The 13,281-nt window shown below is 50.7% G+C and overlaps 1 protein-coding gene across 1 annotated transcript in view; it reads right to left on the bottom strand.

Annotated features, from left to right (window-relative positions):
- Positions 1–12,717, bottom strand: part of FAM20A (FAM20A golgi associated secretory pathway pseudokinase) — a 49,376-nt gene extending 36,659 nt beyond the window's left edge. Inside the window, exon 1 of the mRNA XM_004593073.4 lies at positions 11,020–12,717. Within this exon, the coding sequence (XP_004593130.3) occupies positions 11,020–11,426 (407 nt within the window). The 5' untranslated portion in view covers positions 11,427–12,717. The remainder of the gene's footprint in view (positions 1–11,019) is intronic.
- Positions 12,718–13,281: the final 564 nt, after the last annotated feature.

The following is a 13,281-nucleotide window of genomic DNA, read 5'->3' as shown; positions in this document are numbered from 1 at the left end:
TCATAGACCCATTGTAGGCTAAGCTTTCACCTGCAGCATAGGCATCTCTCATGGGCACCGATTCATGTCCTGGCTGCTCCACCTGCAATCCAGCTCTCTGCTAAAGGTCTGGGAAAGCAGCAGTGGATGGCTCAAATCCTTGGATCCCTACATAGAAGGCCTGGAAAAAATTCCCAGCTCCTGATTTTGGATCAGCTCAACTCCAACCATTGTGCGTATTTGGACAGTGAACCAGCAGATGTAAGATCTTTCTCTCTTGCCTCTCTGTAACTCTGCCTTTCAAGTAAGATAGAATGAATCTTTAAAAAGCAGCAGCACTGCCTTCCCCTTGAATGGAGTCTGGTGGATTTGAGTTCACCTGTTTCTCCTTGACCTTCATCAAGAGCCTGTGTTTTCCATCTTTGAGTTCAGCTGCTTATCAAGTCTTTCTCTGAAAAGCTGCACATGTGATGTTGCTTGGAGTTTTATCCTAAATGTCCCACCTCTCAGTGCTGATCTGAAAGCCTGCTAAAAATGAAAGAATGCCTGAAGGAAGCACCTGCTGCCTGGGGTGCTGGGATTTCAAGGCATTCACTCCTGTCCTGGGATGAGACATGGCAGTGGGCCTCCATAGCCTGCTGGTTTGTGTCATTAAAGGAGAAAATTTTTGGCAGCCTGGGGCCTGTGTGGATATCATTGCATGAACTCGCTCTGGTGTACCATACCACCTGTTTATGCTGAGGGATGCACATGGAGCCACCACTGGGCCATCCCCCTCTGCAGGCAGGGGCAGACACCACCCTCTTTCTGCCAGGAATGACTGTACCCTCCCTGGGCCACTGGCTAGTTTTCACCTTATGGAGAAGCTGGCAGCCAACCCCAGCAGAGCCCCTTTTGTCAGGGCGGGCTAGGTGTGCGGGGAAAGCACCCGAGGAGATCCTCACTCTTGCTCCCATGGGGCTTGGGTCTGCTTGTTTATCCCTTTTGATTCACTTTTCTCAACTATTTTATGTTAATTTGATGGTTACCATAATCATGTTATCATTTATCAAAGAGCTTTAAAAATCCTTTAAAAATTAAAATAAATGGCACCTATGTAATCTTTTAGTTGCAATGGAACATGATGTAATGGGCTTAAGGGTGCTCCCTCAAATGCTACCGAATGGAGAGAACCTATGGAGGGACTTTTTTGTAACACAAAATGTTGTCAATGGTGCCAAATTCCATGAGCAGTATCCTTTCAGGAGAGACAGACACACACAATCAGGAAGCAGAGATGAGGTGTCTGCGGAGGCAGACACTGGAGTGTAGGCGCCAGAAGCCAAGAGCTGCCATCAGGCACTGACCATCAAAAGAGGCCAAGGACGGCTTCTTCCTAGGGCTTCTGGAAGGAGGGCTGTCCTGCTGATCTGCTGACCCCGAGGCTGCCTTCCTCCTAAGAGCTACTTCTCTTGTTTAGAGCCACTTAGCAAGGGCACCCAATTGGTGACTGCAGCCCAAGGAATCGGAGACAAAGGCAATGCCAGAATTTCCTTCCCAACTTCTCTCAGGAAACATTAAGAGCTCTGAGAGCCTGAAGGCTGCCTGATGTTTAACTTTGTAGAGCATGACATCTCAGATGCCCAGCCATGGTCATGCAGGTGACAGAGGACTCCCTGGCAGGGTCCAGACTAACGAGGCAGAAACGCTGGCGGTCCAGAGTCCATCCTTGAAGATGTCTATGATTTTCTGATAACAGACTGTGATAGAAGATCTATTCTCAGTCTCTCACCACGACCTAATAATAACACTATTATAGCAACAGTCCCAGACTTACAATGGTTTAACTAACGATGCTTTGACTCCATTGTGAAAGTGATTTGCTTTCAGCAAACGCAGTGCTTGGAATTTTGAACTGTCATCCTCTCCTGGGCTAGCCATGTACACTGTGAGATCCTTTCCTGCTGTTCCAAGTGGCAGTGAGCTACAGCTGCCGCTCAGCCACAGCTGCACTACCTTAAAGTATACTCCTGCCAAGCAAAAACTTCATTCTTAACTGACAGGGCCCGTGAAGAACTTTCCAGAACCTTGCTAGTTGAGGATGCACATTTGGAAAACCGATTGTCTTGGGTGTCACTTGTACTGACACAGAGGAGGACATTCTGGCTGAAGTCATGTAAAGCCAGACTCCTTCATTCATCTCAGAAGGAAAATTTGGGCCCTGGGAAGTAAAGTGCCTTTCTCAGGATGAATGCACAGCCGTCTTGATTCTTAGCCGAGTTCTCGTTCTCAAAGCAGAGACTGGAGTTGATGAAAGACTAGGTTCCTGTTGATTTCTTTTGAGGGAGCTCAAGAAAGAAAATGCCCAATGAATTGAAGATTCTGTTGCTTGAGAGGATTTTTTTAAAAAAAATATTTCTTTCAAAAGCTGAGTGACACAGAGAGAGAGTGAAGGAGGGAGAGACAGAGAATCTCTGGTTCCCTCCTCCCCAAATGCACACGATAGGCTGGGCCAGGTGAGGCGAGAGCAGGACCGCCACTGGGGTCTTCCATGGGGGTATCAGGGACTCAAGTACTTCAGCCACCACCTGGTGCTTCCCGGAGCATCCGCAGGAAGCAAGATGAGAACTGGAGTAGCTGGGGCCAGGCAGTCGGGATGCCGGCATCCTAGTTAGAGCTCAATCCACTGAGACGTGATGACTGTCTGCCTTGGGGGCGGGGGAGGATTTTAACGGTTGTTATGCAAACTGCACACGTGGGGATTCGTTAGTGACCTACTTTGTTAAAGAGCGGTGTCTACAGGGGTCCCTGCAGTGGACACTAAGTTGAGAGGCATTCCAACATCACTCTGGTCACCACAACTCCTCCACTTCCCTTGCAGCTTGCGCCCCAGCCCTGTTTTGGATTTGGGGGAACTGTTCTTTCCAATAGCCGAGTCAAAAAGCTGTTTCGAATGACTGTCTCTAGTGCCAGTGATTGGTTGAGGGGTGGGGATCGGCTTCAAGCTAGGCCAGTCACAGTTCTCGGAAGCCTGACTGTATTCTCAGATCTGGCCAATGAACTCCTTGACCACGACCTTGGTTTTCAGAAATCAGAGAGGCCACCACCCTCCTCTTGCAGAGCTGTCAGCATGTGGCTCATGGGAAGGGATGAAGACCCGCAGGTGAGCTTCAGAGAGGGAGGGTCAGAGAGAATCTAAAGCTGTTTTTAGTTGTGAAAGGTCATCTCCTCCTGCCCTTATTGAGATTTGTCATGTAAAACCAGTGTCCTGATGAATGTGAGGGAATACTTTGCAAATATAATGAAGCACTCCCCTGGGGAAGCACGTATACACACCAAGTGCAAGTTTTATGTGAAGGTTAAGGGCAACATGGACCTCCTAACCTGAACTCCATGATATCAAACCCCAGCTTAAAAAGCCCTACAGTGAAACATTGCTTAACAACGGTTTTAAGCTGGAGCTTGTATATCTGATTTTCTCTAGTATCCCCGAGTGCTCAGGGCAATTCAGGAAGCCAAACTGAGTAGCTACTTGCGATGGGTAAATGTTAATTCTGGGTCAAGAGATGTGAGTCGAGCTATGGCAGCAGCCAGAGCTGCTTCCCCTAAGCAGTCAGAAGCCCGAGTATATTGAAATGGAATTAGAGGATAAGTTTATTTTGGTCCAAAAATCTAGAAATCTGTGCCTAGTTCTTTTTTCATGGTATGTGCTTCTATGAACTTTCTGAAGATACGCTGTATGTGTGAAGTTCACTTTGCGCACCAAAACAAATTACCTTCTAAGTTCATTTTCCATGAGCTTTTTGAAGTGCCCTCATCTAAAAATCCCACCTTAGTAACTGAATATGAAGCCTGTGGGCCACTTGAGTGAGCCAGAAGAGACAATCTGTCTCTCCCTATAGGTTCTGTTTTGATTAGCATCGTCAACAATATTTACTTATGATGTAGGGAGCTTGACCCAGAGGTTGACAACGGAAGGCGAATTTGCTACCTGAGACCTGGACTTGGTTTTCCAGGGTTGAACAGCTCTGTTTTTCTTGTGTGGGCATCACTTCTATCCCCCAACTGTAACTCCAGGTGCTTAAATCCCATCTCTTTGTAGGCCACCTTGCTTTTTAAGCTCTAGCATCTCGGAGCAAACACTGTTTACTCTGTTACCAGCTCTCACATCGGAGGCACCAGAGTTTTCCACTCTGTTCCACTTCCTGGTGCTGCCCAAATTTATTATCTGTTTTATTACTAATGGAATCCAATGAAACAGGCCTGTTTCTGGGACTTCACTTTGCCTTTTGCTCAAGCCAGATTCTCCTGGCTCTGCCCGGTGCTTTGGCCTCCAACACCAGCCTCTGGGGATGGAAAGTGTTGGATGCTAGCATCTCCTAAACACTCACACTCAGTTTAGTGCTGATTTCACGTTTCAACTGTGGGACATTCTGCCAAGTCACAGGGCAGCAAAACAGCCACTTTTTTCTTTCTTTTTTTTTTCCATACTGTGGTTTTCATTAGACACATATGTACATGTCTGCCTATAATAACAGGTCTAACTTATACCCTAGTAACTTCTACTCCATGATGGCCACAGCTATTTAGAATGGTATCCCCACTCGGCTTTCAGCCATGCGTAAGCTACTTCAGCAAAATCTAGAGGCTCTCTACAGCCTCCAGCTTAACGGATAATCAAAGGGAAAATGCAGGTGAGCACCTGCCAAGCGCCGGTGTGCAGGCTGCCTTGGCTCAGCCAAGGTCTCTGCGTTTCCCATTTTTCCTTTGACACAGGACTTGTTGGCTGCTCTGCCTCTGACGGCACAAGAAGCTGCAGAATTCCTCTTCTTGGCAAATGACAGTTTCTCAACTTTCCATCCTGGCTTTGTGTGTGTGTGTGCATGTGTTTGAAATTGATTTTTTTTAAAGGCTACTGCAATAAGAAGAGCATCCCAGATGTAAATTTCAGATTGTCTCAGCTGGGTGATTTTGTTTGCACTAGACTATTACAGGCTGGAGTAGAGAAGTTATAGGTGAGGTGATTTTAAAGTTGAGATTGCTTTTGGTGGAGGCCTTTTTCATGAGAGACAATGGGCTGTTCACTGGCAGCCCCCAGTCTCAGTGTCATCTGTACCTAGTTATGGCTTCTGTGGATATTTGCTCTGCTTCTATCTGAAGGAAAGCCATGCAACAGATGTAGCAAGGTGACCACATGAAGCTGGGGCACTTTGCTTCTCTTTAAGATTTATCTATTGTAATTGGAAAAACAGATCAGATTTTACAGAGAGAAGGAGAGACAAAGATCTTTCATCCACTGGGTCACTCCCCAGATGGCTTCAATGGCTGGAGCGGAGCCAAACCAAAGCCAGAAATCAGGAACCAGGAGCTTCTTTGGGGTCTCCCATGCGGGTGTAGGGTCCCAAGGCTTTGGGCCATCCTGGATGGGAAATGGAGCAGCCAGGACATGAACTGGCTCCCATATGGGATGCTGGCATTTGCAAGGTGAGGATTTAGCTATTGAGCCATCACGCCAGGCCCATCTGGGGGCTTTTCATGATGAGGTTAGATGGCCATTCTTTCTCTCACATGCAACTCTATAGACAGTGGCCATGAGATGTTAGCTGGACAGAGAGGATGGTGATGAAAAATACAGTACATGTCAGACAATACACACAGTCAACGGGAGGCCAGCACGGGCAGGAGCAGGGTCAGGAGAATTGACAGAGTACAGGCAAGGCCTGGAAGTACACAGGGTGGTGTGGCAGGTAGTTCAGAATGGAGATTCTGGAGCCAGCCCCTCTGTTGCAAGCCTTGCTGTGCTTTGCCACCTGCTGAACTTTGGCGAAGCTGTATAGCCTTCTCTGTCTCAGTTTCCTCTACTACACAGAGCAGGCATCAGTGCCAAATTCACTTTGTATTACTGTGCAGCCAGTCACCACTAACTCAGCAGCTGGAAACATGGTCTCGCTGCACAGTGCCCAGGAAGTTAACGTGAAGGTGTTGGGTAGGATGGATTCTCATTAGGAGCTTCTGGGATGGGGAGAGCCAGTCTTGCTGATTCTTGCTCATTCTTGCTGGTGACAGGATTCAGTCCTTTGTGCTCATACAACTGAGGTCCTTGTTTTCTGGCTGGCTGTCAGCTGGGACCAATCCCAGCTCTTCTCTCATTCCCGTACCATCTCTTTCATCTTCAAATTAGCCGGCAGTGGGACACCAACTCTTTATCGTATTTGGACTCTCTGGTTTCTTCTTCCACCAGCTGGCAAAGTTCTCTGCTTTAAGGGCTAATGTGATGTTCAGCTCACTGGGCAATCTCCTCGTCCCAGGAGCAGCCCCTGTGGGATTTCAATCACATTGGAAAAGCTCCTTTTCAGTAGAATCCACAGCATCATTTGACTTCAGAGTTAGGATAGAGATGCGTGTGTGTGGAACTGGATGTCTGGGAGGCCCTCCTGGAATTCTTGTTTACCACATGCATCTATTTCTGTAGAAGTGGTGAGGCCTAAATTAATCAGTGTAGGTAAAGTAGCTGGCACATACAACTGCGTTTCAGGTAGGAGGATTCACTTGTGAAAATGTAGCCACTGTATTCCTAGCATTGATGAGAACTTGGTTGGGGACAATAGGGAGAATATTCAGGTTGGAAATGATGGAGCTACTTGGAAACAGGACCTGCCTCTCCTCATTGGGTGAACAAGGCTGGTTTTGTCTCTGGTTTAGAAGTTTGCTGGGTAATGGCAATGGGGGGACCAGGTTTTAGGATGAGGGAATAGGAACCTGAAATGGCCTGCTTGGAGCTTTTGATTCTAAGAAAGGGTGATGGTGGTGGTAGGGGGGAGGATTCCTTTAGCTGTAAATCCAAGAATTCAGAAATTACTGAAAAAAAGTGTTTCCAAAACCAACCAAGTAAGAGTATGATTGGGAGGAAGGGGGATATGGAAGTTAGGGTCTCCGCTCTCTGCTTGCCCCCACATAGACCAGGTTTGCAGTCTATCTTCATACAGCAGGATGCTATCTCCTTTCCTTTTAGTCTGGCAGAACCAGACAAGGAGTCAAGGTCATGTTGGTTCTGGGAGGAAGGCATGTGGGCACCAGCCCCAAGTAGGAATCTGGACTTCTTTCTATGCTGTGACTAAACTGCTCCCAAGAAGTCTACAATCTTGGAAATGGCATCATGGCACTGGAGGTTAATTACTGCCTATGATGCCAGCATCCCCTATGAGCTCAGGTTCAAGTTCTGGCTGCTATACTCCTGATGCAGCTTCCTGCTAATGCACCTGGGAAAGCAGCAGAAGATGGCCCGTACTGGCCCAAAGTGACCCCCTCAATGGGAAACCCAGGTGGAGTTCCTGGCTTCAGCCTGGCCTAGCCCCAACCACTGTGGCCATTTGGTGGGGTGGATATTGGATGGAAGATTTCCCTTACACCCTCTCTCTCTGCAATTCTGTCTTTTAAATTAATAAATACATTATTTGAAAAAAGAGATATCTACATTCTAAATGATACAGGGGCAGGTAAGAGATGAGCAGAAAAGAGATAATAAGATGGAGGCAAAGAGAGAAGAGATGACGAAGAGATGACGAAGAGATGCTCTTGTTCATTCCATTGACGTCACAGGGTGAGGGTGAACTTTCAAAAACTCCCAGATAAGACAGTTCCGATTTCTGGCTGACTTCTTTGTCATCTCTCGTGGCTTTTTTTCCTCTCACTCCTTTATCTGTCCCAGTGCCTGCATCTGCTCAAAGCATCCCCAGAAAAACTTTATCCAGTATACTCCCCTTGAACAACTGTCATGTTTTGAAAAGCTGCCTGGCTTCTGAGCTGTGATTTTTAAAGCGAGACTCAGAGCTAGGCTTGCTTTCAGTGACACGAAACAGGTAGGGGGAGAGGGAGAAGATAGAACTTCCGATGGGGAGTGGTGTGGGTGCATGTGCGTGCACACACACACACACACACACACACGTGCGCAGTTTTGTCTTTGCAGCACCATGTAACCTCAAGAACCCAGAGAGAACCCCCAGAGAGAGAAACGCAGAGTAGGGAGCTCAGCTTTGTGTCGCAGCTGTAGGGCTTTTGACCTTGTCTGACCTTGTCTGTTAGACAGCAACCCACCGGGCAGAAGGCCAGGACAGGCAGATTAGCAATGACATCAGAGGACAGATGTTATCCGCCTTGGGCCCTCTTCGGGCCAGAGAAATGGCAGCTCTGTGTCTAACAGTGTGAAGATGGCCTTGGCTTGAGGCATCACTGTGCTCCAGGTAAGCCTGGCTGACGTCACTGCAGTAGCCCCGTTCTGGCTTGTGGGTGGATGGCCTGCCTGGAAGAGTGAGTGAAACATTTCCCTTAGGTCCCGTGCGCTCTCTTCTTCACTATTCAAGACAGGTGCCCAAGGTGTCACCGCGTCTGATGGAGCCCGGCGTTGGCTGACTCTGAGCGGCGGCTGACTACCTGACAGGAACACTTTCCCTGATTACATTTTAAACTTGGGTTGTGCCACTCTTGGTCATATTCCAAAGGAGAAAAGACAGACAGGAAGGGAAGGAAGCAGAGCAGATTAAGGAGCTTTGCCAGAAACTTCAGGGTCGGGTAGCACATGGATAGTTCACCCCACAGACCATGTGGCTTCCACATTTCAACATCATGGAATATTGACATCTAATTAAGCAAATCTTGATAGAAAACCAGAAACATTCAAAGCAGCCTGCAAGCTCTCTCTTCTAGTGTGTGAAAACAAAAATGAATCTGCCCATTACCTCTGGGTAATGAAGTTGAGTTGGTAGAAAGACCAGAGCTGGTATTAATGGTCTTTTTTGGACCAGGGTTGAGGCATGCTGATTTAGCTGATTCTGGAACCTGCGCCTCTCCGGTGCGTGTACTGATGCACTTCCTTTGGGGTAGCAGTTAATGGTAGGTAATTACTGGTATGGAAGCTTCCACATACGCACAATCATTAATTTTAAAACCCTGGTAGACTTGTGGCTACCAATAAGGAGGGCATGTCCATGCACGAGCAAAACAATTAGCCAGGTTGTCCTTCGTTTCTAATTAGTTGATGTCCACTGTAATGATCCGAATGCCATGCAGCCTGGGGGCCTTGCTCGGCCTGCACGTGTGGCGGGTGCTCAGGTTTTCTCAGCACACCCACGGGTGCCTCTTATCACCAAGGCATGCAGTTCCTCACCAGGGATCTCTGTAAAAGCACACTGGTTAATGACTTTTCTAAGTTCCGCATTTAATTCTGACCCAAGCAAGACCACCACCTCTGGTTGGCATCTGTATCGCAGCTGGGGAGAGATGAGCTCTTGCTGGTGGAGGGGAACTCTTTTTAACCTCTGAGGTCTGGTTCAATGTTGGGAAGTGCAGCTGACCCTCATACTAGATGAGCCCACACACTTCACATGGAAACTGTCACTTTCAACCAATCACACGCAACTACTCTGACCCCTGAGAACAGTCAGGTCACCGACTTCCACTGACCGGCTATTTAATATAATTCAGATTAGTGCATGCGTTTGTAGGTTTTCCTTCCTCCCTCCCTCCCTCCATCCCTTTTTATTTATTTATTTTTTGGACAGATAATGGTGTAGAAATCAAACTTAAAACTGATGTAGGACAGGTTGGAGAGAAAAAAGCTATCTTACTCCTCTATCAAAACATTCCCCTGGACTTTCCTCCAGGAACAAAGGGACATAGAGAAGTTTAAGGCTGTAGAAACGTGACTAAGTGGACAGCAATCTGCATTGGCAAGAACAGGTGACTTTTCCCATAATCCCTCACTCTCAAGCCCACAACAGATGTTTAGCTAATTGTCCTGAAGGCCCAGATCCCCTAGTTCTCTGCCGCAGCTGCCCATGTGACGGATGAGATAAAGGGATTGCTGAAAACGACAGTGTCTGAAAAGCAATCCGAAGCTGCCTTTTATGGCACACAATTAGCAATGAAATTGACAATCACTTTCTTTCTCCTATAAAACCAGCAGCCATAGAGTTGCAATTAAAAATTGCCACTGTGATTTTAGCCCATGGCTGGACTTCCACCTCTTTTTATGTTCTGGAGGTTTTTTTTTTTCCCCTCCCTCATTCTAGGCACTACGGAAAAATGAGCAAACAGTCACATTGGGCGAGCTTTGAGTTTCAGCAGATTTACGGCCTGTTTCTCTTCCAGAGGGACCATAAAACCACCAGGCATCTCATTTTGAAATCTCTTACATTAAGCAGTGAGATGGGTGTGGCGTAAAAGGGAACTTGCATGGGGGTAGTAGAGCAATTCCATGCTTCCAGAGTCCAACCTCCTATGCAGGCTCCCATCTTCGCCAACGTCCCCCCGCCTCATGCCAACCTTATATAGATATCCTTGTTAATTTTATCCTAAGTATGTTCAATATCCACCCCCCTTCCACATTTTGCTTTGGGGGAGTTTTTAAGCATTCCCAAGCAGGTGTTTTAAGTCTCTGCAGCAACACCAAAGTTCAGGTCCAAGTCAGCTCAAACCATCAGGATAGCAAAAGTTGTACCAGAGGGGCAGTGAGTGGCATGTCTAAGGATCGGCCGCCGGCTTCCTTGCTCCGGCCAACTCGTGTTAACTGTGGACACCAGCGAGGGATAAAGAAAGGGTCAGGGCTGGGATATGGGGGCAGCAGGGAATAGCAGGTCTTCTGTAAAGTGCCCAGGTTTGTTCTAACAGCATTAAAGGGTGAAGCAGCGCTGCCACTACTGTGTTGGGCAACTTCCTCCTGGAAAACCAAAGTCCAGCAGCGGCTTTCCACATCACGACAAAGAAAACGGGTGTGGGGATGAGCCAGGGGCCAGGAACGGAACTAAGCCGAGCACAGCCAGCCGCTCTGGAAAAGGGGTTCAGCGCATTTCTTCGTGGGAACTTTTTCTCGCGCTGGGATCCTATTCGGGGCTGCACTCCTGAGGTCCGCCAGGGCTGGCTGGGGGCCTGTCGGGGATCACCCGGTTAAACCCACCTCTAGGCTTCAGGTGCGCGGGCAGCCGCCGCAGGCCAGGGTCGCGCGCGGGCGGTGGGAGTCTCGGGCGGCGCGCGCGAGCCCCCGGGCCTCCGGGGCGCGGTCCTCACCTGTTCCAGCGGGCCACCTTCCTCCGGTAATACCGCAGCGCCTCCTGGCTGGCCACCAGCAAGTCTTCGGGCCCCAGGAGAGAGGGCTCCTCCGGGACGTTGTACAGAGGGTGGGCGAAAAGGGCCTGCAGTTTGGAGTCCGAGAAGCCGCGGCCGCCGCCCTCGGGCTCAGCCTTGGGCCCGGCTTGGGAAAAGTTGTGCGCGCCCTTGCCAGGGTCCGAGGAGGCTGCGGCCGAATCCCCCGGCGGGAAGGAGGCGCGGCTGGCGGCGCACGGGCAGACGGGCGGGTGTTCTCGCGACCGCAGCTGACGCTGCACCTGGGGCCAGAGGTGGAAGTAGAGGTCGGCCGAGAGCAGAGCGCCCAGCAGCAGCAGAGTCAGCAGGCGGTCCCGGCGCAGCCCCGGCATGGCCCAGCCCGGGCGGGCGCGGGGCAGCCAGGCGCGCGGGCCGAGGTCGGCGCCGGAGGCGAGCGGGCGGTCTCCGGGGACCCGGGTGGGCGCTGGGGCGCAGGCACTGGAGTCACCTGGAGTCCCCGTGGGTCAATCGGGTTCAGCAGGACCGGAATGCTCACCTAGTGGTAAAGCCTTCCTTTTGAGAGTGTCACCCCTGAACTTGGGCACCCGGTGTTGGCGGGCGTCGCTCGCTTCTCCGCGCCTAGAGGCGACGAGGCGACCAGGTCTCCCGGGTGCTCGTGTCTCGCGCCTTTTCTCCTCCGTGCCCTCTCGCCTGATCGGGTCCCTGCCGCAGGTGAAGGGCTAGGGGCGCAGGGGCTGGCTGTCAACACCCGGGTGGCGGCGCGGCGAGGGGCACGAGCGAAGGCGAGGAGGAGCGCAGAGAGCGGGCCGCGGCGCTCGCTCGCCCCCGGGAACAGGGGAGCGGCTGCGGAGTCTGGGGCGTCTCTCCCGCGGATGCTGCTGCTCGGCGCTGCAGCGGCTGCGCCCGCGGCTCCTTCTGCGGGCGGCGGGGACGACCGTGCCCCAGGCTGGCACAGACGGCGCAAGTGGGGAGTTGGCAAACCGGGGGGCGCCTCCTGGCGAGCTTGTGTGCGCGCCGGCACTCCTGGAGACAGAGGTAACGCGCCCTCCCCGCCCCCTCACCCCCCGCTGGCCTGGTGCCCGCACCTCCGCCCACTCTCAGCTGGCACCTGCCTCTGGCGCAGCTTGCCGGCCAAGTCCCGCTCTGCCCCTCCACCTTCTCACTCCGCCCGCCTCTCCAGTTCTCTTCCCTTCGCGCCCAGGCCACTTTCCCCGCTGGGGACTCACCCGGGAGGACTCCTGGGAGAGGTGACATTTTTACGTTTTAGAAGAAAGACATTGCAGTTCCCTAAAAGCTTTCTCCTGTGAGCTTTGCTGTGTGTGTGTGTGTGTGTGTGTGTGTGTGTACACGCGCACGCCTGCCCGTCCTTTCTTTAAAACCTCAGGGTAGCGTTAAATCTGCAACAACCGCGCGTCACGTTCCTAGCGCGTAGTAGGTGCACAGGAAACAATGACCCGGTGAGTGAGAAACTTGACCTTTGTAAAAATGGCACCAGTTTTACCCTAGAAACTTGGTGATTTCCTGTTTGGAAGGGGCTGCATTCCAACTCCGCCTGTACTCTAAAAAGAGGAAATGTTTCTTGCGTTGGAGGAGGGAGGGGTGCCTCTGGCCCCACCCTGACCTCTTGCATTTTGCTTAGTGTGAAAGGAGTCCACCCCATGAATCACTGGCCAGACACATGGAGGCCTTCTCAGCGTCATGGGTGAGGTCATCGCCTTCCCCTCCTGCCTTCCTGGGGAGAGGCCGGGAGCCAGGACTTCTGGCTCCCCCATTTGCTAGCCTGGTCCTAGAGCGAAGTGGCCTGCCCTGCTGGCTGTTCAGGAACGGGTGGCTGCCCAGGAGCTGCTTGGCTAGGCTGCAAAGCTTCCCCTGTTAATCCTCTCTTTAACCACCTCCCTTGTCTGGCTTGGCTGGACTCACTTGTTTCCTTCCTTTAAGAAAAAAAAAAAAAAAAAAGAATTGTTTATTTATTTGAAAGGCAGTCACAGCAGAAGATGCTCCTGAAAACCCCACAGTGGGGCTCATGGCCTCTGGATGAAGCCATTCCCCAGGACATGGCTCTGCTGGTAGGTTTTTCCCTCCGTGTCTGCATCGCCCCCGTCCTTCACCTGTGCCTCCCGCCTCTGAAGTCCACAGTCCTCCCTGCAGTTTCTCAAGTGCGTCACGCTCTCCTCCCTGGCTGTGCCTTTGATGAAAGCTCTCTTCCCTCTCATCGCTGGTGAACAT

The sequence above is a fragment of the Ochotona princeps genome, chromosome 17 (assembly GCF_030435755.1).
Source record: "Ochotona princeps isolate mOchPri1 chromosome 17, mOchPri1.hap1, whole genome shotgun sequence".
Taxonomy (NCBI): domain Eukaryota; kingdom Metazoa; phylum Chordata; class Mammalia; order Lagomorpha; family Ochotonidae; genus Ochotona; species Ochotona princeps.
Note: the sequence above shows the minus strand (reverse complement) of the source record. Positions and strands in the feature narration are given on the sequence as shown.